This window comes from Acinonyx jubatus, chromosome C1, assembly GCF_027475565.1.
Source record: "Acinonyx jubatus isolate Ajub_Pintada_27869175 chromosome C1, VMU_Ajub_asm_v1.0, whole genome shotgun sequence".
NCBI classification, from domain to species: domain Eukaryota; kingdom Metazoa; phylum Chordata; class Mammalia; order Carnivora; family Felidae; genus Acinonyx; species Acinonyx jubatus.
Window position 1 is genome coordinate 160,558,648 of NC_069381.1, and position 25,074 is coordinate 160,583,721.

The 25,074-nt window shown below is 38.3% G+C and overlaps 1 protein-coding gene and 1 long non-coding RNA gene across 3 annotated transcripts in view; both read right to left on the bottom strand.

The window, feature by feature from the left end:
- The window catches only part of CHN1 (chimerin 1), a 201,750-nt gene that overhangs the window by 139,491 nt on the left and 37,185 nt on the right, over positions 1-25,074 (bottom strand). For both annotated transcript variants that reach the window (XM_053215303.1, XM_027055454.2), the window contains 2 exons: positions 14,693-14,731; positions 11,754-11,809 (listed from right to left, as the gene is read on the bottom strand). In XM_053215303.1, coding sequence (XP_053071278.1) covers positions 11,754-11,809; positions 14,693-14,731 — 95 coding nt within the window. The remainder of the gene's footprint in view (positions 1-11,753; positions 11,810-14,692; positions 14,732-25,074) is intronic.
- On the bottom strand, positions 5,043-11,745 carry LOC128314071 (uncharacterized). The gene is made up of 2 exons (XR_008295451.1): positions 11,468-11,745; positions 5,043-11,233 (listed from the first exon to the last, which is right to left on the bottom strand). It is a non-coding gene; the product is annotated as an uncharacterized LOC128314071 (long non-coding RNA).

Sequence of the window (25,074 nt, forward strand, 5' to 3'; positions counted from 1 at the left end):
CAAATAGACCCAGTATGGTTTCCTGATTAATCATGGGTTGGTGAGAGGGGGGGAAAAAAAAAAAGAAAGAAAGAAGAAGAAAAAACCTCAAGGATGCTGCATGGTTTTTGATCTAAGCAACTGGAAGGAACAGCCATTAGCCGACACGTGGAAAGCTTTGTTTGGTAAAGCAGGTTTGGGGAGGAGGGTAAAGTTCAGTTCTGTTTTGGATGTGTTATATTTGAGATGACATCAAGGGAGGATATAGAAGAAGCAATTGATTACATGGTCTGGAATTTGGGGAAAGAAGACTGGACTGGGAAATGTAAGTTTTATTAAAACCTGAAACAGCAACCTCACCAGGGAATAAATAGAGGCAGAGAAGAAATGAAGATCAAGGATTGAGCCCTAGAACACCTGAACACTGAAGCCAGGGAGAAGACAAACCAGCAAAGGTGACTGTGAGGGCAGGAGAAAAACCAGAAGGCTGTTGTCCTGGAAATGAAGTGAGGAGAGGGTATGGAGAGTCATCATCTGTACCACGTGCTGCTGACTGGACAAGCGGAACTGGCCGTTAGATCGAGCACATTGGAACTCACTGGTGACCTCGCCTTACACAGTTCTACTGCAGCGGTAGTGGGTTAACAGCCTGACTGAAGTGGGTTTAAGAGAAAATAGGAGGAGCAGGATTGGAAGCAGCAAGTATAGGTAACAGTTTCAAGTGTTTTCTACAAAGGGGAACAAAGAAATTGGGCAGGGCAGATGGAAAAAGTAGGGTCAAGACAATTCTTTAAGATGGGAGAAATAACAGGATGTTTGTGGGCTGATGTAAAAAGCAAAACACTGCTGATGATAAGAGAGGGGAGATTGCTAGGATTGAGTCCTCAAGGAGATGAAAGGAAATGGAATCGAGTGTAGTGGACAGCTTACCATGATTCAGGACAACAGGCAAGAATGCAGAACACATGGACCCAAACCCTGACAGCTGGGTAGATGTGGCACTGAGAGTTTGTGGAAATCCTCCTCTGAACGCCTCCATCAGGAATAAAGTAGGATATAAAATTATGAGCTGGGAATTAGGGGAGGAAGAAGGTATTGAAGGTTTGAGGGGAAAGCATGGTATGATTACCAGTGAGCAGGAAGTATCAACTTGAGGTTCATAAATTTCTTGTGAAGCCTATTCAGCACTTCGTTTTCCTCCAGCCGTACACAGTTTCTTGGAAGTACATGAGGAGTAGGCAGATGTAGATTTTAAACAGGGTTGTGGTTTTGCCAAGCAAGTATGACACTGGAGAAGATCGCGAGAGGGAAGCAGACTGGCTCGCCGTCATCTACCTAGACTTCTCTCTCATTCAGCTCCATGACTCTCTACTCACCAGAGTCCTGTGAATTCTACCGCTTCACCTATTCCCATTCCCGCCCCTCTTGGTTATTTTCAGGAACAGTGTCGTATTATGTGCCTTCATCACTTTCCCCTAGGATTATTGTAACCCCTCCTAAACCAGTCTTTTTGTCTCTAAAATGTCCATCTTCCTTTCCAGTCCATCTTCCACACTGCAGACAGAATGTGCTTTCTATGTCTAAGTCCAATCGCATGAACACACTTTCACTCTCCACAGCTATCAGGATAAACTCCCAAGGTCTATGCTTAGAACACGGAAGTTTTTATTAGCGATGCTTGCTTAGCTCTGCGGTCGCATCTGCCACACTCCCACAAGAACTCTGCACTTGCCCACAGGAACTGCACACGCGTAGCTAGGCAACTGCCACCAGATCTGCCGTAATGCTGGATTCATTGCTCCATCCTCTAGCTAGACAGGAAGCTCCTTGAGGAGAGGGGACTTGTTTTATTTGACTTGAATCTTGAAGACTTAGCAGACAGAAGCCCCTCAGAGAATACTGATTCAATGAATAAATACACACAGGTCACAAAAAGAACTGGAGCCTAAGAGCTATAGGCATTAATATACGTATTTTTGCAAACCATATAACAAGAGCATTATGTTGCAAAATAAAGTACGCAACAATATTCATTCATCCAACAAACATTTATGAGCCTTTATTACGCAGAAGTCATCATAGCCAGGTGCTGAATATAATCTGCCGGGGTGAGACAGTAAGTAGAGAAATGATTACCATCAATTTCATACTTCCGTAACCAGATTTGAAGAGAGACTTTTTAAAACATGTGCTGGCAAAATGTGTATCAAATATACATCTAACCGGTACTGTGACTAGAATTAGAATACAACGCGAAATGTGTAACTTTCTCCGTATTTCTCATTACACTAACAGCACTGAACTTGAGTTTGATGCATTCCGTCCAGCCTTAGCCTGCCTTACCCATTACCCTGGAAAACACAACTGGTTGTTATAGTAAGAAGCAGCGTCCTCAGAACTGCTATCCAGCTCCCTGCAACACCAGCTCCAAAATGTGTCACAAAGAGCAGAGATTTGGTTTTGTGCACTTAAAAGTCGTAACTACATTCCCACTCTTTGGCTGCCAGAAAAAATAAAAAGCGTATCCATTTTAAGACTTTGTGTTTAAGGATGCTTAAATGCCAAACTAGTTTGATTTACATCATATTAGTACAAATCAACTAAAGATATGGAAGTTCTTTGATATCTCTACTCAAATATACATATTGTGTACCTGTATAATTTATACCTGTATCTCTCTCTCTCTCTCTCTCTCCCCACCCCCCCCCCCCCACATTTACTTGAATTCAACCAGGTGCTTGACATAAAATAACAAAATCAGGGTGTCTGGGTGACTCGGTCAGTTAAGTGTCTGACTTCAGATCCCCTCTCTCCCTCTCTTTCTGCCCCTCCCCTGCTCGCTCACTCTCTCTCTCTCTCCCTCAAAAATAAACATTTTTTAAAAAATAACAAAATCAGGGGCGCTTGGGTGGCTCAGTCGGTTGAGCGTCCGACTTCGGCTCAGGTCATGATCTCGCTGTCCGTGAGTTCAAGCCCCACGTCGGGCTCTGTGCTGACAGCTCAGAGCCTGGAGCCTGCTTCCGATTCTGTGTCTCCCTCTCTCTCTGACCCTCCCCCATTCATGCTCTGTCTCTCTCTGTCTCAAAAATAAATAAACATTAAAAAAAATTTAAAAAAATAAAATCACTTTACATAACTGAAAATCTCATAAGTATATATGTGATATATTTATTATAAGCTGTATTTCATTGCATTATATATTTATACATTTCTACACCGACCCAGAGCTGCATACACAAACATATACACTTTACAGGTGATAAGCGATTTCTAGGGGAAATTCTGATTATGTAAGACTTTCACTTCACGTGCTAAATTCTGAATTCACTCCACTATAAGATAAAACTGCACTCTAACAATATTATTAAGAATCATTTTCAGACTTTTAAATATTTGCTTAGTCTCTAAAGCATGCCTAAAATACTTAGTTGTGGACCTGGACATCTTTCCTTCAAAAAGAACTATTTATATTTAAATTTCAACATTTTTCTCCTAACAAACAGCCTTTAATAAAAAACGTTCTATATTTCAGGGCACTGGGGTGACTCAGTCGGTCAAGAGACTGACTCTTGATTTCAGCTCAGGTCATGATTTCACTGTTCGTGAGTTCAAGCACTGCATTGGGCTCTGTGCTGACAGCAAGGAGACTGCTAGGGATTCTCTCTCCCTCTCTGCCTCTTCCTACTTATGTCCTCTCTCTCTCTCTCAAAAATAATTATTTTTTAAAATGTTCTATATTTTAACACTCATAACGGCAATTGGAAAGATCTTCTGAAATTAGAAAGAAAAGCATTACAATTTTATTTTCTGTTAAATTATGTTATTTCTTACTACCAGATATACCGTGTTTTACGAGTTCTGTCTTCAATAATTTATGATTTGTTTGAACAGTAGAATTCAGGTTTTAAAATACAGTGTTATGTGTCTTGATCTGATGAATGCTAATAGCAATTCAGCTGAGAAAGTGCAGAATATGGAGCTCATCACCGGCTAAGGGCTTAGACCACAAGAGAAAGTCACAAAACATGGCTGGCAACTAAATGCGTACTCCCTTTAGGTGTGCCTAATTCCCCAGCCTCTGAATTGATAATCTGCAATACAATGCTACGGTTAGAAGAAAAGGGAAGAGAAATGTTCACGTACACGTGAACAGGGTCATTTCTCCCTCTCTTATGACTGCAGACATTTCCTTAAAGACAATGTCATTGGACCATTTTTATAGTTATAATTAGTGCCCATAGAATTTAATAACCTTTATTTAAAAGAACCATCAGTTTATCTACCGCATTAACTTTTCTCTTTTTCTCTCCCCATTCCGGTGGTAATTAAATCCTGTTTCCTTTTCCCCCTTAAAAACACAGTGGCCTCTTAGTGCTTAATGTCCCAAATCCAATTCCCCAGTTAAATATTTGAGGTTGAACATCAACTGGTTACTCAGTACATTTTTATCTTTAGTGCTCATCACTCCCAAGGACCTTTAATTCTCCCACATTATTTATCATTTAATCAAGACTAAGACTGAAACTTTCTTTATCCAAGAAGTATTTTTACATTAGCTCCATCTCACTGATGCACGCTTTACTTTCATTTCAAATAGATATCTAAGTTATTTGTTTTGCAGGAATTTAATGAGATTGACTATTGCTCAAAGTAGGTTATTAGCGTTAGTGACATACTCTTGATATCTATATTTATAAATTTAACATTACAGCAATATTGAGTGGGAATGTCATGTCTTTAAAATGAGACCATTTCCCACTATTTATTAATTGTCCGTTAGTTATCACCTGGTGAAAACAGGAAGATGTTGTTATTACAGAAATTGGTCACATACAGAAATATCACTACTGACTTGCTAATTAAATATGCATATTTTATGCATGCATAACTACCCTTTATTAAGCAAAGTTGAGTAGCTAATAGGTTATCAGTTTTGAACAATGTGTGACGGTGGTTACAGTCTGATAGAAGGGCCAGTCCACAGTAAATCCTTTTGCACACAAAGCAGCATTCCTTGCCCACCAATTTTTAAAAAATTTTTTAAAGTGTATTTGTTTTCGAAAGAGACAGAGCATGAGCGGGAGAGGGTCAGAGAGAGAGGGAGACAAAGGATCAGAAGCAGGCTCTAGGCTCCGAGCTGTCAGCACAGAGCCCAAAGTGGGGCTCAAACTCACAAACTGTGAGATCATGACCTGAGCCGAAGTAGGACACCGGACCGACTGAGCAATCCAGATGCCCCCCTTGCTCACCAATTTGCCCTTAGAACATGATCACTAACTTCTTGTGAAAGAAACCTAAGCAGACTGAAAACAATTTAAATAAGAAAATTTAGGGTCACCTGAGTGGCTCAGTTGGTTAAGCATCTGACTCTTGATTTCAGCTCAGGTCATGATCTCACAGTTCATGAGTTCAGGCCCGACATGTCAGGCTCTGTGTGGGCTAACAGTGTGGAGCCTGCTTGGGATTCTCTTTCTCCCTCTCTCTCTCTGCCCCTCCCCTGCTCACACACACTCTCTCTCAAAATAAATAAATAAAACATTTTTTTAAAAAAAGAAAGAAATTTATCTTTAAAAGAAAATGGGAAAATATAAGTAAGAAAATCTCAATTGTATCCCTTGTTTTCCGGTACTTATATGCCTTCCTTTAACCAACAGTATAGAATATGACTCTCTTGTTTTTCAGGGCATGGCAGTATTTTGTCAACTACATCACAAAACTAAATCAAGAGAAATTATTTTCAGAGACTCTAAGAGCCATCCAATCTCCTAGCATTCTATGTCATCTCTTTGTATCAAGGTGGATCATCAGAAGGCTACAGTTTAGCCCTTTAACAATTAGCTTCAGTAATTTGTTGCTCCTTAATGTTATGCCAGCTGCTATAAGAAACGATCATAAACCTACTTTTGCTGTAAGACTGTAGCTGCTCAATGTAAGTAACATCAACAAATGTATTTCATTTAGTAAGCTACATAATTTTTTTAAAGAATTTAGTTCAGGTAAAAACTGGATCTTATTAGCCTTTCTGATCCTTAAGAATTGCGTACTTTATTACTCTGATTCCCTTTTCACACAATTTTATTGATCCTTAATCAGCACTGCAATCAACCGGCATATATGTGTTTTTTATTTTCCTCAACTTTTCTTTCTGAATTCCTTTTCTTATGTCTTCATTTAGGTGGCCTCAAATTCTGAGAAAGGCAAAGTACAGATATTTCTCAATAAAGATAACTACGTTAATAACACTTCCAGACTTTTCACAGAACTACTGCCAATATCTTACTTTCTCTTAAAAGTTTAAAAAGTTGTGTCTCACCAGAGTATAACAGAATGAAACATTTTACTAGATAGCATTTATAAAAAATGTTCACTACATATAAAATTATTTCGTCATGCCTGATCATGGCACCGTAGCAATAAAATGCAATCATCAAGTGCTACCCGATACACACAGACGTGCAGACTGGACGCCTACAAATACTTAAATTGCAGCAGGACACTTAAAAGATAATCTCATGAAATCCCTGACTAATTTGATAAATTAATTTTATGACTATATGCTTTCAGGGCTGTTCAATGTTTAGCCAGTTTTCACAATAACAGAATCCATTTCACATGTTTTTAAACAATGGAGAAGCAATTCTTTTTAATAGTATATCATCTAAGAAAGTTATTAGGATTCCCTATTACCTAATATATAGTTCATATTCAAATTTCTCTAATTATACCCAAAATGTGCAGCCTTAAATAGAGAGAGAGCTCTCTGTCTCTACAACCCTCTCAAGGTAGGCATACTGCATACGGTGGTCATATGTCTTTAGTCTCCTTCATTTTAGAATGTTCCCACCACTGTTATTTCTTTTATGAAAAGGACATTTGCAGGACCGATGTCTTATAGAATGTACACATTTTGGATCTGTCTGGTTCATACTTCACAAACAGATTTAAGTGAAACATTTTTGGCGTAAGTACTATGTAGATGGTATTGTGTATGCCTCATTACATCACATCCAGAGACACGTCAGTTTGTCCCAATACAGGTAATGCTAAAGTTGATCATGTAGATAAGGGTGAGCGTGCCAGATCCCTCCACTATAAAAATATATCTTTCTCCTTGCAATGCATAAATAATTAGTAGGGTGATGCCTTAAAACCATGTAAACATTCTCTTCACCTACAATCTTTTTACTCAATGGTTTTAATGTCCAGTGATGATCCTTGCTTGACTCAATTATCAGCACAATCATTATCACTCCTTCTACATGTTTAGCTATGTTTCGGCTGTAAAGGACTTTATACTCCATCCCTCTGTTGTCTTTTTTTTCTTTGTATTGGGGTAGTTTTTTTGGTAAGCATCATTATGGACCAACAGATTATCTTTTCTGTGTTATCTGTGATAACCCTTCAAGTGGGCTCCTAGGGACTTTTGACATGTCCCCATCCATTTGAGTTCTTCTTGCTTTCCGATATAAAAGGTTCTAAGAAGTCATTGCCCCATGTTCTGGAATCAGGAATTCTTGTAAGGAACACTGGCTCCTTTCAGTAGGAGATGGTACTTGGAAACCAAATTTGGGCACCGAGTATGTTTACTCTTACGAGGGCATCACTGCTTCTAAGCCCTTTCCACAGACTGAGATAGAAAATATACTTTTAAAAATCTGTGAATTCACATTTATGCCTCCAACTCGAATTCAAAGCTCCATATTTATATCTCCCACGAACACTGGCTCCCCAAAATCTAATATAGTTACTCATTTGTTCTATCCTGTATTACACACAAAATAATTTCAGAATTACCACACAAAGTGCTACTGACAACAACAAATTGCTAAGTATAAAGATCTCTTTGCAGGTTATGATTCTTAGTACATTTCCCTCTAAGTTTGTATGGTCAGAATAATGTTTATAAGCTATGTAAATTCATTTTGGGGTGAGGATGCTATGAATTTGTTAGGTTCATTTGTTTCTATTTGTATTCAATTTTAGGGTTTGCTTTTTAAATCATTTTTTACTTAATTCTGTTGTTTGAATATGTGAAATATTTGCATAGTTCAAAAGTTGCAACTATATAAAAACATCATCAGAGAGGTCTGACCTCCATCCTTATCCTCCCCACTCTGCCCCCCGCAGCCCCACCCCTGCCCCACTCCTTACAGATAACTATTTCACCGGTCTCTGGGTTAATCCTTCCCGTGTTTCTCTTTTGCACAAAACGCTGAACTGTTTTCCTATTTTTCCCTTTTTTACTACTAAAAAGGGACCATAATTACCATACAGGCACACCTCATTTTATTGTGCACTTGACAGACACTGGGGATTTCACATGTTGAAGGTTTGTGGGAACCCTGCATCCAACAAGGCTGTTCATGCCATTTTTCCAACAGCATTTTCTCACTTTGTGTCTCTGTGTCACAATTTGGTAACTCTCACAATACTTCCAACTTTTTCACTATTATTATGTTTGTCATGGTGATCTGTAATCGAGGATCTCTGATGTTAGCATCATCATTGTTTTGGGACACCACAAACCTCACCCACATAAGACAGCAAACTTCATCCCTACATGCTGTGAGTGTTCTGACTTCTCCACCAACTGAGCATTCCCCATCTCTTTCCTACTCCTTGGGTCTATTCCCTGAGACACAACAGGATAGAAAGTAGGCCAATGAATAACCCTACGGTGGCCTCTAAATGTTCAAGGGAAAGAGTCACACATCTCTCACTTTAAATCAAAAGCTAGAAACAATTAGGCTTAGTGAGAAAGGCACGTCAAAAGCTGAGAGAGGCCAAAAGCTAGGCCTCTTATCCCAGTTAGCCAAGCTGTGAATGTAAAAGAAAAGTTCTTGAAGGAAATTAAAAGAGCTACTCCAGTGAACACATGAATGATAAGAAAGCAATAATGGAGAAAGTTCTGGTCTGGATAGAAGATCAAACGAGCTACCACATTCTCTTAAGTCAAAGCCTAATTCAGAACAAAGCCCTAACTTTCTTCAATTCTGTAAAGGCTGAGAGAGGTGCAGAAGCTGCAGGAAAAAAGTTGGAAGCTGGCAGAGGTGGGTTCATGAGCTTTAAGGAAAGAAGCCGTCTCTGTAAGATAAAAGTACAAGGTGAAGCAGTGAGTGCTGACGTGGAAGCTGTAGCAAGTTATCCAGAAGATAGAGCTAATGAATGAAGGTGGCTACACTAAACAACAGATTTTCAGTAAAGATGAAACAGCCTTATATTAGAAGAAGACGTCATCTAGAACTTTGAGAGAGGAGAAGTCATTGCCTGGTTTCAAAGATTCAAAAATCAAGCTGACTCTTGTTAGGGGCTAATGCGGCTGGGGACTTTACGTTGAAGCCAATGCTCACTGACCATTCTGAAAATCCTAGGGCCCTTAAGAATTCTGCTCATTCTACTCTGCCTACGCTCTATAAATGGAACAATAAAGTCTGGATGACAGCACATCTGATTTACTGATTATTTTAAGCCCACTGTTGAGACCTACTGCCCAGAAAAAAAGATTCCTTTCAAAATATTACTGCTCAGTGATCATGTACTTGGTCACCCAAGAGCTCTGATGGAGATGTACAATAAGAATGATGATGTTTCTAACACAATATCCATTCTGTAACCCATGGGTCAAGGAGTAATTTTGATTTTCAAGCCTTATTACTTAAGAAATACATTTCATAAGGCTATAGCTACCATAGATAGTGATTCCTCTATAGATCTGGGTAAAGTAAACTGAAAACTATCAGGAAAGGATTCACCATTCTACATGTCACAAAGAACACTCATGATTCATGGGAGAAGGTCAAAATACCAACATTAACAGGAATTTGGAAGAAGTTGATTCCAACTTTCATGGGTGACTTTGAGGGGTTCGAGACTTCAGTGGAGAAAGCAACCACAGATGTGGTGGACACAGCTGAAGAACTAGAATTAGAAGTAGAGCCTAAAGATATGACCAAATTGCTGAAATCTCATGATAAGACAGGGGAGTTGCTTCTTGTACATGAGGAAAGAAAGCGGTTTCCTGAGATGGAATCTACTCCCGATAAAAATGGCATGAACACTGTTGAAACGACAAGGATTTAGAATATGACCTAAACTTAGTTGACAAAGTGGCAGCAGGGTTTGAGAGGATTGACTCTTGATTTTCAAAGAAGTTCTGTTTCTTTCAAATGCTCCTCAACAGCATTACATGCTACAAACCGTACGTGAAAGGAAGAGTTCATCAATGTGGCAAATTTCATTGTTGTCTTATTTTAAGAAACTGTCCCAGCCACCCCAGCCTTCACCAGCCACAACTGATCAACTGCAGCCATCAGTATTGAGGCATGAACCTCCACCAGCAAAAAGATTACAACTCACTGAAAGCTTACATGACAGCATTTTTAGCAATGAAGTATTTTTAAATTCATGTGTGTAAATTGTGTTTTTAGACATAATGCTATTGCATGCTTAAAAGACTATAGTATAGTGTAAACATAACTTTTATATGTATGAGAAAACAAAAAAAAATCATTTGACTCTCTTTATTGCAATATTGGCTTTATTGCAGTGGGTCTAGCCAAATCTACAATATCTCCAAGGTATGTCTGCGTATACACTTTCTACCTGGAATCATTCCGTATCGGCTCACAGAAACTTCCTTATTCCTTTTAATATCACAGTTTATTCAATCGGTCCCCTATGGACTGATATTTAGGTTTTTTCCCTAATATTCTGCTATTACAAATAATCCTCTAATCAAAAACTTTGGGCGTATATAAGTCCATATTTGTACAGGTAATTCATCAGGGCAAATCACTAGAAATTGGACTGGTAGGTAAATGCAGGTATCGATTTGTCAGATATCACAAAATTCTCATAAAATGTAACACTTCACATTCCCATCAGCAATATATGAGAGTGTTTGTTTCTTCACAGACTTACCAACTAAGCATAGTCTAATCTTTTGAACTTTTGCCAATCTAAAAAGGTGGAAATGGTCTCTCTGTGTATTTTAATTTGCATTTCTCTTATTGTTTGTGAAGCTGAACATCTTTTCAGTACTGAAAATACGGTGATAAGTACCGTTCATGTCTTCTGCTCATTTTCAAAACCACAATATAAATCTTTCTTTTAATGGAAAAGTTACTTCAATAATGCCTTCAAACTTTATTGAAGAATGTGTGACTTAACCGAGAAGAATACTAACATCACTTAAAACTACACTGTCACATTCTATACTCCAAATAGTCCATTAAAAAGTGACAGTTAGGGGCGCCTGGGTGGCTCAGTCGGTTAGGCGTCCGACTTCAGCTCAGGTCACGATCTCACTGTCCATGAGTTCGAGCCCCGCGTCGGGCTCTGGGCTGATGGCTCAGAGCCTGGAGCCTGCTTCCGATTCTGTGTCTCCCTCTCTCTCTGCCCCTCCCCCATTCATGCTCTGTCTCTCTCTGTCTCAAAAATAAATAAAAACGTTAAAAAAATTTAAAAAAAAAGTGACAGTTAGTGCAACTGAGGAGAACGTTAAGAAAGATGCATTCAAGTACAACTTTATGAAGCTAACTAACATAACTGGCCAATCCCACAAATAACCATGTCACGGGAGGAAGGTCAAAGTTTGGTAAACAGATGACCAAGAGACATTTTGGTTTTTTGTTGGTTTGTGGTGGTTGTGTTTTTTTCAGATTTTAATTTAAATTCTAGTTAGTTAATATAGAGTGGAATATTGGTTTCAGGAGTAGAAGACAGTGATTCATCACTTGAGAGACACGTTCTTATAACAGTCGCATCACACCCACCTCATTAGTACAGGTAATTCTTCGAGGATGAGGGGCTTCCTGCTGCAGCTGATATACTGTGAAGACAGAAAGTAAATCATTCCACATCAGCTCACAGATATCTTCCTCGTTCTTTTTGGTGTTATAGGTTGTTCAGTTAACCTATGTCTCTCCTATGGCAGACACTTAGGTTTTTTCTAATATTCTGCTATTACAAACAATTCTAAATTGCCCTTCTGTAGAAAGCATAAATATATTAGGAATCACAAACTGGCTGCTTTTTATAGAAAACTGTGGTACAGTTCTATTTGTTATTAAATTAAAATCTGTTAAGAGCAACACGAAGAAAATAAAACAAACTAAACTTAGTGAAAGCCCAAAGGCAAGCATAAATAGAAAAATCATAATCCACACAAATGTCTTTTTACCTTGTAACAAATTAGTACTGGGTGTTTGGCTGTGTTCTCCAAAATCTGGCCCTTTATTTTCCTGAATTCTTGGTGGTTGTATTGCATAAGGCACGTCTCTAATACAAGCAAATAATGGTTATATATGTGTATATTTTTTAATTTTTTTAATGTTTATTTGTTTTTGAGACAGAGACAGAGCATGAGCAGAGGAGGGGCAGAGAAAGGAGACACAGAATCCGAAGCAGCTCCAGGCTCTGAACTGTCAGCACAGAGCCCAACGGGGGGCTCGAACTCACAGACCAAGAGATCATGACCTGAGCCGAAGTTGGACACTTAACTGACTGAGCCACCCAGGCGCCCCAATGGTTATCGATTTTTAAAGCACATTATTACATGTCAAACTTGAAACTAAAATTAGGATTATAGTAGAAGTGACAGATGTGTTTTTCTCCCCTATTTATATTGCAAACATCTATCTTCAAAGATAATCTCCCCTAAAAACAAAATTTCTGAGCCAAAGTTACCACCGCTTCTTCAAATAGAGTAAATGCAGCAAAAGAAGGAATTCAGATACTGAAATAATTTGCCAAGGAAAGGATAATTTTCAGAGTATCTGAAAATGAATCAGTGAAAATTACACCAATACCACGACATTCTAGCCTCACTTCAGGTTGATTTGTAATGAAGAAAGAATGAATAGAACATGGCGGTCATCAGAGAAAGTATGTTTATGTATATCTAAGTTTATCTCTGGGAGGGAATTTTTCTTCTCTTTCTACATATATAATCGCATATTATTGAATTTAAGCGTGCTTGGGTGGCTCAGTTGGTTAAGCGTCCAACTTTGGCTCAGGTCATGATCTCACAGCTTTTGAGTTCGAGCCTCGTGTCGGGCTCTGTGCTGACCGCTCAGAGCCTGGAGCCTGCTTTGGATTCTTTGCCTCCCTCTCTCTCTGCCCCTCCCCCACTTACACTCTTTGTTTCTCTCTCAAAAATAAACAAACATTAAAAAAATTTTTTTAATAAATAATAAAAATCCTCAACTTAGACTTCTTGCTAGTCCTAATTTCCTATTGGTTCATATTTGTAAAGTTTTAGAATTATGCTGGGGGGAGCTCAGGCATTGAGGTTACTAAAAAAAAAACAAAAAACTAAAACTCAGTAGCAGAATTGTCTCCAAAAATTAAAAAAAAAAAGAAATATGCCATTTTTTAAAAATGATGGCTACTAGGAGACATTTAGAGATACAGAAATACAAACTGCCTATACTACATTTAGTGATCAATATTCTTCACAGGAAAAAAAAATCATCACCATGATTCCATAACAGTGTGAGGCTTCATAGATGCTCTTACATAAAAAATGTGCAAGGTACAAGTCAGAACAAAGAGAACAAAGGTAAAGTGAAAACCAGAAAATGCAGACAAGAATTTTAAATAGGTTTCTAGCCAATGATATTGCAAGACAAAATATTTAAGAAGAACATTAGTCATTTTTATACATTCTTTGAACTATACTTCCCATAAACAAAAAAGGCACAGGCAGGGGTGGGGAAAAAGTCTCTATGGCAATATTTCTAGAGATTATTCATATTTTGCTTACTATAAGTAGCCCAAAGTAGCAACCTGCTGAAATAAACCTATCTGTTGTTCTGGGAACACAAAACCAAGAATCTGAATAGCTGACCCTGCAGGCAGCAAATTTCGGCAACTTACAAATATCAAAACTTAGGATAACTCAACACTTACAAAGATGTTGATAATGTATGTCTAAAGTACAGGTTTCTCAGGTTGCTTATGCAACTCCATAAACAAAAACTTACAGTAATGGCGTCAGCAGTAGTGTATTCATGGATTTCTTTTTAAGGCTACTTTGATTATATTAATCCCATTTCCACTTCTAAAAAATCTGAAATATCTTTTACTTGAAGAGACAATATTCTCAAGGACAAGGAAGGGAAAATAAAGGGCAAAGAGCCTAGACTCTTTTGAAAAGATTTTTATTCTAATGCAAAGTTTAAAGAGCAAAACAGAATTCAAAGGTCTCTCATACGCAGGAAAGCAATTCCTAAAAAAAAAAACAAAAACAAAAACAAAACAAAACAAAACCACTTTTGCCTGTTTTCATCCATTCATTCTATGAAGACAGCCTTCTGACTTATCATTTATATAACCCATAGTTCTTTTCCATATAAAGAATTGGGATCTGAGAATAATTAGATTGCTTGAATTCTCAGTTAGCTTCTCTTTTCATTAGTTTTTATCAGCCAATGTCAACAAGTGGCCTCAAGTTCAATATGGAATTTCACGCAAGCTCAGAGAGATGAGATGCATTCCAGACATGCAAACCATAGACAGACCTTATGGAAACACTCCTGTTTTCCCACAATTACTACTTCTACGCTATTCCCAAACCCTGCTATAAATTAATTTTTCAATAATGTGTACAAAATGAAATGAATCTTCATACCTAATGATTTTAATATTTCTATTTCTATATCACTTATAAAGCACTATAACCCACCCAATTTAAAATTATTTGCATACTTACAGTAAGATTTCCAAACAGGAGGTCTATATTCATCTGTATCTGGAAGAATAAACACCAAGTTAACATTACTGAATATTTATATTTTAATCACATATGGTTAATATACATTAAATTAAGTTATATTAATATATATTTAATATATGTTTGTTGATGTCTATGTGTCCTAGGCATCGTGTTAAGACTCTAAAGGACATTCAGAGGATTTTTAGTCTTGATCTTTATTTTCTTGGGAGTACAGTTTCACAAAGATGTTCAAAGAAAGTGACTATTTATTCAACTGTTTAGCACATAAAAACACCATGGTTAATTTTTACAGCATGCACTCATTTCTCACAGTCACTGATAGTCAATAAAGTCTTTGTATCTTTGGGCTTAATTCTACAATTAAGGGATTCTCAGATCCCTGAAATTATTGGAATTTTTTCTTTTTCAGTCAAATTCACCAGATAACAGTTTTAATCCTCAGAAGTGTATCTCCCCATCATATTTGGAGGATTCCAGTGTAACTGGTTTTACTAACTTCAGGAGAGAAGAGCAGCAAGGTACTTAGTGTCTTCATATATCATGAACAATCAAAACCAGGAAAGGAGAAACACTTCAGTGGAGGAGAGTATCCAGGGAGCCACAAAGACCATGAGGTGAACATCTGCTTTCCAAGTCCATTTCCCCTCACTCTGCTTGAATGAGGGTTTAGGAGACAGTGTAAAAGAGGATGTGGAAAGAGATGGAAATAAAAACGCGTGCGGGAGATGGGAAGAGTTAGAAAAAGGAGAGGTACCAGTGTGGTCTGGCATCTCATCAGTAAAGCACAGCTCAGTAATAATGTTGCTGGTCAAAAGCTCTGCCCGCAATACCATGTAGCTAAATCCGCTGACATAGCGTCTCGGCGTGGGAATATGTGGCCGGCTACCTCACCTGGTTCTGCTACCACCCGACATGAACCCATTAAGGAATCTGGTCCAAAAAATCCTGGTCTCCACGGAGGTAAGTAAATTTACGAAAAGTTTATGGAGAAGGCTGAATCTAGCATATGTAGGTTAAGTAAAAATGATCATAGACTCAAAACATTCCCCTCAACCTTTAAAATGCCAACACTTCACTTATGTTATCATGAACCACACAAATATTTGGAGTCAGAGGGCTACAGCAAGACTATTGACGATAGGCATAAGAACACACAAAGGAAATTCTAAGTCATGTAGAAATTGCTTGGCACCCAGGGGTGTTCAAATATATTTTTTAATGAACAAATAAAAAATGACATAAATAAATGAGTAATGAAGTAAAGCAGCAAATACAGTTGCTTCTCGTTATTTCAAGTTCTATTGTACAGAGTCACCTTGAACACTCAATTAGTGAATACTGAACCACTGTTCCTTGGGGAAAACACAAAGTTAGGTTCCTATATGCCTCTGGTCACAACATTCTCATCAACCTATGAATACATAACCTTGTTTATTTGTTTCTGTTTAAAGGCACCTTATTTAATAAATATTGTCATTCATTAGCACTGAACTCACAGCCAACAGCTGTATACTGTAACTCATGCCTCAGTGAAACTTATCCAACACATGTATCTTCTCCGTAAGAGGCATCACAGCCTTCTTGAGCTTCGGAACCTCAGAAAGCACTTCATCACTATGTGTGGGGGCTTTAAACAGAGAGGACAAGGGGAGCTCCACATTTTGTCCTTCTCCTGGTCCTGGCTGTACATGCTTCTTCCCTTGGCTGATTACAATTTGTACCTTTCCCTGTAATAAATCCTGACTGTGAGTGAGTTCTAGGAGTCCTTCTAGTGAATTATCAAACCTGAGGGGGTGTCAGAATTAAGGAAGCCTTTGGGACTGTGCCCTCTAACTTTGTAGTTAGCCCTAATTCCTCACAAACGCTGTACAAAGCCTGTACCCAAGCAGTGATAGCCTTCTGCAGGTTGCTTTGACTTTGGAGAAGGTGAGAAAGAGGCTAATTCTCAAAATCCTGCCTCTGGAGAATTGTGTATCCAGTCCTAGATAAGACTTTCTTAGGGAAACATCAACTTTTACCTAAAGCTGTGTGGCTTTAGGAAATTTACTACCTCTCTGTATCTTATTCTTTATCTATAAAATGGAATAATATCATCATCTGAAATGGGAATAGTGACAATACAGGTTTCTTGTGAGGATCAAATTAGGTGTCATACATAAAGCACCCTGCGCTTAGGAGAGCTTTAGTAAATGAGTACCCTCTCCTGCCCTCACCAAAAGTGAATTTAAAAACAAAATGATGTTACCATATTAGCCTCAGGCCACTGCCAATGATTTCAGCTGTGCGTTCTCTTCTTATTATTTTGTTCTTCCCTGTATACCTACTATATTACAGAAGGCATTATTATTCAAGATGCTACAGATCACAATTATGTGGCCAAATAAACTGAGCATTTAGCAAATAACCAAGAAATAGTGGGAGAAAAGTTTGAGTTTCCTTTAGTATTAAAACAATTCTAATGATTAGTGACTTTTAAGAGTGAAGTTTGGGGTTGTTTGAATTTTTTTAAGGTCTATTCATTTTTGAGAGAGCGAGACAAAGCGCCAGCGGGGGAGGGGCAGAGAGAAAGGGAGTCACAGAATCTGAAGCAGGCTGCGGGTTCTGCGTTGTCAGCACAGAGCCCAATGCGGGACTTGAACTCGTGAACGGGTTGAGATCATGACCTGAGCCAAAGTCGGACGCTTAACGGACTGAGCCGCCCAGGCACCCCTTGAGTGAAGTTTGGGTTTTAAAAGTCTTTTCCTAGCCATGTATTTTTCTGCTGATGGGAGCATAAACTGGCACAACCTCTCTGGAGAGCAATTAGCAATACTTATCCTAAGCCTTTCAAAGTGTTTAACAGGCACCTGTCATGACAGAGCTCAAATAAGATGCTCTTTGAAGGAAAACCCTTAAAAATTATGACAATCTTTCTAATGCTTAGGGAGCCTTAGGTCACCTTGGTCTTTTTGTTGACCAAGTTAGGCAACGGGCAAGCACCACTGCCCTCAGAATCAGGGGAAAGCAGCCCATGGAGGGGGCATGGCTAGATGACTTAGAGAAACAAGCCCCAACCTCTTGGTGGGCAGAGTTAGTTGCTAGAGTTGGGGAGACGGATTTTTCTAGGACCCTAAGTCCTTCTGGAAGGGAAGAAACATCACTCCAATCTTTGATTCCTCAGATTCAAAGTTAAGGAATTCTGCTCCAGAAGAAACTCACAATCCAAACCAAGTTCCACTGGCAAGAAAAGGCAGAGACACTCCTGAAGTAAAATGACCTTGAAAATGGATTAACTGAACCGGTGATCTGGGGCCACACAAAAGGGCTTATGGGTTTATTGGGGAGGACAGATTCCGACCCAGCATGAGACTGATGCACGAAGCATACTCATCCTCCCTGGTACACTGAAATCATTGAGTGTAAGAGGATGAACTAACAAACTGCAATCCGGACCTCCAAGTGGGGTCACTACTGTGACCGTAGCAGGATTCTCGCACAGAGAGTGGTGACACAGAGGCTCTTCTTCCCAGGAAGCAACTTTATTCCTGCCGGCATCGCTCAGTCGGGTTCGTACCCAAAGAACTGAGCCCCGAACGCCACGGGTGTAGTTTTTTTAATATATTGTTTACTTCTTTGTCTCCCATATACGGTAACACACAAACATATAGTCTGATTAAGTGGCCTCATGTTACAAGGTCGTGAAGGAAGTTGTCAAGTATGTGAATAGCAACGTTGCCTTGAGGGTTTTTTTTTCCTTTCCTTAGGGAGGGGACCCTACCACCTGACCTGGGCCAAGTCCGACCAGAAACAGGATCCCAGCGGCATTAGATAAGCAATTATCACAAACAATATGGGGCTGGTCTTCAACACTGACAGAAACTGATAAAAATAAGGAAGACAGAGAGTGTACTGTTACACTGCACCTCTCCTTCTGCATTTGGAAGAGGATGGGACCACTGTGGGACTGAGTAAGACTTCAGGGGCTCAGACCTACAGGAAGAGGCTGCCTAAAGAGAAAGACCCTGGACTTCCTGATAACTGGGGCACTGATTACCAACACCAACAACAAACAGGGGGGGCATACTTGGCCCCTGAAGTTATATAACAGGTCATGTCAGTTCCTTCTGCATACCTTCTGACCCAGCAGTTCTGTTCTCGTTCTAGGAATCTACTGTAAAACAATTAAGGATGTCTGGAAAATAGCAATATAGAAGAGTATCACTGCAATATTCCTTTAAGACTGAAAAACTGGACTCAACCTAAATGCCCAGCAACTAGAAACCAGTATGTTCAATTACCGTATATTCCAGCTTGAAGACACCTTGACTACACCAAAAGGACTTTATCTTGTAATCTGTTAAAAGTCTGTTTTCTTGGGGCCCTAGGTGGTTCAGTTGGGTAAGTGACTGACTTCAGCTCAGGTCATGATCTCACAGTTCCTGAGTTCAAGCCCGCAATGGTCCCTCGGCCATCAGCAGAGAGCCTGCTTCGGATCCTAACCTCCTCTCTCCCTGTCCCTGTCCCTCCCCCCCCCCCCCCCACCTCTCTCTCAAAAATAAAACAGACATAAAAAAGAAAGTCTGGGGTTGCTTGGGTGGCTTAGTTGGCTAAGTGTCCGACTTTGACTCAGGTCATGATCTCGTAGCTCATGAGCCTGAGCTCTGCATTGGGCTCTCTGCTGTCAGGGCAGAGCCCGCTTAGGTTCCTATCTCCCCAACTCTCTCTCTCTCTGCCCCTCCCTGGCTCTTGCTTTCTCTCTCTCCCTAAAATAAATAAAAACATCCAAAAAAAAAAAAAAAGTCTGTTCTTCTTTAAATATTTTACATCTTTTAAACCAGTGGTTCTCAAACATTTGGTTTCAAAAATCCAGATTCTAAAGAGCTTTTAATATCTACTGATATGAACCACATTATAGAATTAAAACAAATTTTAATTTGTTTTCATTTGTTTTAATAAAATTTTTAGTTGCTAATTTGTTAAATAATAAGGTCATTATATTTTAACACTTTTATGAAAATAGCTATTTTTTCAAAACCAAGTATTTGTTTTACATTTTGCAAATTTTTTTCGTGTCTGGTCTAATTGAAGACAGATTCTCATACCTGCCTCTATATTTAACCTATTGTAGTATCACTTGCCATGTACCTTCTGGAAGATTCAAGTAGACACTTGTGAGAGAAGAGGAGTGAAAAAGGCAAATAATTGTGTCTTCTTATTCTAATTTAACTTTGTGGAAACTGAAAAAAACTTGAGGAACCCTAGAGGTCCCCAAACCATACTTTGAGAAGAACTGTTTTAAATCGTGATCTTTTTGGCATATCTAGGATATGGGGTATGGTGGGCTAAGATACATTTCATCTAAGAAAAGAAATACAAAAGGTAATGAAGAAAAGAGAGGAAATCGTGTGGTCTTTTAGCACTTTAAAGTCCTTTCAGCCTGTTGAAAGGAAGTTACAGGCCAATAAGTCCCAAATGTCGGTGATCTGCTTTCAGCTGTCAGTCTCTAGGGCTCCCCTCCCCCCTTTTTGATTCTGTCAGGGAAACCACCCACACCAAGCTTATAAACGTGACAGACTTCCATCACTAGAGCATGACTGAGAATGACAGCCAGACAACCTATGATTCAGGGACAGCTCACCTTAAAACCATCTTAATAACTCAGGGACAGCTGCTTAAAATAACCTTCGTATGGTATGGACGAGTCTTTAAATTAAGTACATACCTACAAAATCCATTAAAAGATTTTCTCCATCACATTTAAGTGTCAGTAATACTTTTCTATCTACACAAAAGAAAATTTTATAAGAAAAAAAAAGTTATGCTGCCACAGACAATGTTAAAATAATCAGAAAGTTTCGTTCACTCAGTAAATATGTATTAAACACCTTTGGGTAAGAATGTCAGTTACAAGGTGGGTCCAGATGTAATTTATTTAGGAAAATAAGGTGGACATTATTACACAAACAAGATAATAGAAGTAAAACCATGATTTTGTCAAAATTCCTGGCAAGAACAGGTCCCCAGTAAGTATCTGCTGAACTGACGAAAGAAAAGAAGGAAAGGAGTCGTCACTTTTAGCCAGAGCGCCAAGAAAGAAAAACAGAGATGGTATCCTCTGATGAGAGTTTTCAAAGACCGATGATCTTTAAAGTCAAAGAGCTAAGGAAAGGAGACTGGAGGTAAGAGGAAGAACACCATTCTGAACAGAGGGAATACAGTGATAAGGACACAGAAACAAGAGAGTTCAGAAGTGTTTGAGGAACCATAAATAATGCAGACTGGTTGAAATAAAAGACATGTTGAGGAAAGCTTGAGATGCAGGCACTGGAGGGATCCTGGGCTGAGTTGTCCAGGAAGCATCCACAAGTAATGAAATGTGTTTTCTTCTGCTTGGTACTTACTTCCCACTAAATACTAAGATGTCTGCCGAGAGAGGGGTGGTATAGTCAGGCCCAGACCAATTCTCAATTCTCATGAGGTAGAAGAAATAGCCAGTAAAAAAAAAGAGAAAGAAAAGAAAAGAAAGAAATAATACTTGCCAGTAATACTGACTGACCAAAGATGCAGAGGTGGGGAATAATGGGCTCAGAAGTCACAGGTGCGTCTAAGCAAGTGGAAAAGTAGAAAGGTTCTGTTCGAGACATTCTCCTATGTGACTGTAAGCAAAATCTAAACAAATAAATGCAGAAAGCCAAAAGAAAAAAAGAGAGATCAGTAAACTGTATGGAAAATGAAGACCAAGTTGATTGGTATGTACCGTCTGATCGCACTTTTAGAAATGAAAGATGTGTGTGTGTACATACATATGGGGGCAGAGAGCCAACGAGACAGAATATGAAAGATCTAGAATAACATACCATCATTTAAGTCACATTCATGAGCTCTACATCAGCCTTTCTCATTCAGGTTCCTCATCTGACCCACCTAGCACAGAAAACGTTCTGAGTGACTATTTTCTCAGTTCCCCCACGTATGGTAGATAACCAGTGTCTCCCTAGAAGCACAGGAGAGAAGTTAACTTATTACATACAATGGATGCCCTAGGCTGTTGGGGCATTATTTTTTCCCAGAACCCGGAAGAATGAAGTTTCTCTAGATGGTGTTTTTTACTTGTCTTATAAGACTATGTGGTTTAAAAAAAAAAAAAAAGTATTCAAGGAATATATTACATTTGTGCTAAGGAGGAAAAAAAAACTGTTAAAAACTAAAAGTGTAAGTTAACTATCTGTAAGAAGAGAAAACCGTGGAAACTGATTCAGATAAAGAAAAGTCCCATTCGGGGCGCCTGGGTGGCTCAGTTGGTTGGGCGGCTGACTTCGGCCCGGGTCATGATCTTGCGGTCTGTGAGTTCAAGCCCCGCATCGGGCTCTGTGCTGACAGCTTGGAGCCTGGAGCCTGCTGCAGATTCTGTGTCTCCCTCTCTCTCTGACCCTCCCCCATTCATGCTCTGTCTCTCTCTGTCTTTCAAAAAATGAATAAATGTTAAAAAAAAAAAGTTTTTTTAAAAAGTCCCATTTAACAAACTCCACAAGACTAATTTTTTGAGTGGGCTCTTGAAATGAACACACTAGCCTAGAAATCATACTCCCAGTCTGAGGCCTGGGAATCAAATATAAGCTTTATGGCAAATGTACACATTTTGAGGCATCATCTTCCTCTACGGTCTTTGAATTCCCCTCAGAATCTCGTTGCAGGTCCTCATTTCCCTCTTCTCCCTGTTCTAATCGAATCTGCTGAATGGGAAGCTTTCATTAAGAAAAAGAGAAGTTGCATAATTAAATTTTCTTTTCTTTTTGGTTAACTGCTAGAATTGTGAGTCAAGGAAATCTTACTTTTACATATTTTGTCATGTCTATAAAAAATTATTCCAATTTTTTCTTGCTTTTCAAAACTTGAAGATACAGATTTTAAGCAAGTTCTAATGTTAAACTTATCTTTGCTATAATTTTCTTCTGTGCTTTTTTCTCTAAGTATTAATATTTTCAGAACATTCAATTTTCCTTTAATATTAAAAATTTCAAAATGCTCATCTGTCTCTTTAAGCAATGATTAAAAAATCTTAAGAAAATATATCTAGGATAATATCTTTGATAGGATATAATTTACAATATTAGGGCTATTTGGGAGGTACTCAAAATGTTCATTTATTGACATGATTAAATATATTTATAAAATACCTTAATATGCTGAATTTTTAGAATAAATATAAAACATTGTATGATTGGGACGCCTGGGAGGCTCAGTCGGTTAAACGTCCGACTTTTGGCTCAGGTCCGACTTTGGCTCGTGGTTCATGGGTTTGAACCCTGCATCGGGCTCTGTGCTGACAGCCCAGAGCCTAAGCCTGCTTCAGATTCTCTGTCTCCTTTTCTCTCTGTCTCTCCCTTGCTCGCACTCTCTCTCTCTCTCTCTCAAAAATAAACATTAAAAAGAAATTTTTAAACATTGTATGATTAAATCTTTGTGCTCTCTCCAACTGGATCCTATTTATATCCAGTATGTCTATGCATATTGTTGAAAATGACTGACTTTAGAAAACAAAACAAAATTTTTTCACTGTTTATATGAATAGTTTGTGTATCATTATATAGTTACGTTAAATGAATTCTTTGGTTTAGAACAATATTTTTCTGTTAAGTTTAAATCTGCTTAACTTTTTACCTAAAAAATAAATAGTTCACCGTAGAACAGACTAGAATGTTAAATTTAAGCTGTTTGTTTTAGGCTCAAACCAAAAGTTTTTAACAATATGATGGATTTTTCTCAAAAAGGACTATGTTGCATTTTAAATGAGGTTTAGACTAATGAGGCATGAACACTCAAAAACTGTGATTAATGTTTTAAAGAACATTTGTTTCAGATTGTCTTTGGCTTGAAAATTAGCAATTTTGATTTCTGTAAAAAGAATGACATTTATTGACAAGAAAAAGAGTTTTTCTCCCCTTCAAATGAAGACCCACCTTTCAACCAACTGGCAAGAGATTCCCTGTCCTGCTTTAATCAGAAAATGAAAGGCATTAATGACATGTTGCTATTCTGTTTCTGTACCAAATTCTGGCATACTAAAATAATGAGATGCTTGTGATCACAAAAGTCTATTTCACTATAAAGTGATCTTTTTAAAAGAACAAGGACATAAAATCCACAATAAATACCAAATAATTACTACTGCTAATATTTGAGAGAGTCACAAAGAAAACAACCAAACTTCTTACTCTAAAAGAAATATATTTCTTAGAAAATGAAAATTCAGAGGTAAAAAAGGCTCATAATAACATAAACAATTTCAACAAGGAACAAATAAAAAAGTGCTTCACTAGGTTTCTAGGTATCTCCTACCTTGACTAAACTTCTTTCCTAGAAAATGCTTCAAAACGTGGGAAGGAAGCATTTCAACTAAGATAATTAAAATTCACTCTGGAAAGTGATGGCCAAATCAGGTCAGTTAAATTCACCCTTAGAAAACACAAAGTCATTTAAAACTGTTCCAAGTTGAGAACTGATGTGTCATGATACAATTCTGACAGATAAACTATTTTTAAACCCAAAGATAATTGTTTTTAATTCTTCAGAGAATATTGACCCAGAACTAATACATGGAAGAAAATTTCTGACTGCAACTACAGTGCTCACATTCAGTTTCATCAAAGATCTCTAAAACCAAATATTTTGCAAATGCAGTGTTCATCTCTTCACCATGGACCCACAGCTTGAGGCCAATAAAGCCTCCTAAATGAGATGTGAACCAAACTTGGAAACCTCTCCTTTTTAGAACTCAAGTTTGGCTTTTAATAAAGACCTAAGCAATGTTTCCTCTAACCAACTTGGCAGACCTCGCAAGCAGACTACACAAACAAAGTCTTTCTGCTTACTCAAAGTTTTCACTATAGGCTTGGAAACAAAAAGCTATACACGGGAACTGGGTCATTCAGCTCAATTCAAAGGTAAGGGTTGTCATTTTCCAACCTACTATTTCTTCTTCTAGACAGCAAGTCATATCTCTCTGAGGTTTTCTCTTTAAAGAATATGATAATTTCTGATACTGTTTATCCAACTTGTTGGCACATTAACAGAAAGTCCTCAGATAGGCCTACTTAACACCAGGTTTCTGACGGAGAACTTCAAGAGGAGACTTAGCTGCCGCCAAGCCTCCCGGTAACTTCTCAACATTCTCAAATGGCTCTCGTTTGGATTTCGTGAAGTAAAAAAACTCACCTTTAATAACAGGACATATTTCCTAAAACCCTCTTCCACAAAAAATAGATGACACGAAACTCAATAATAGCAAAAAAAAAAAAAGTATACCCTTCTACTTGATTTCTCTATAGCTCACACACCTAAAATCAGACGGCAATGAATTAACTTTTTATGAAGTCCTT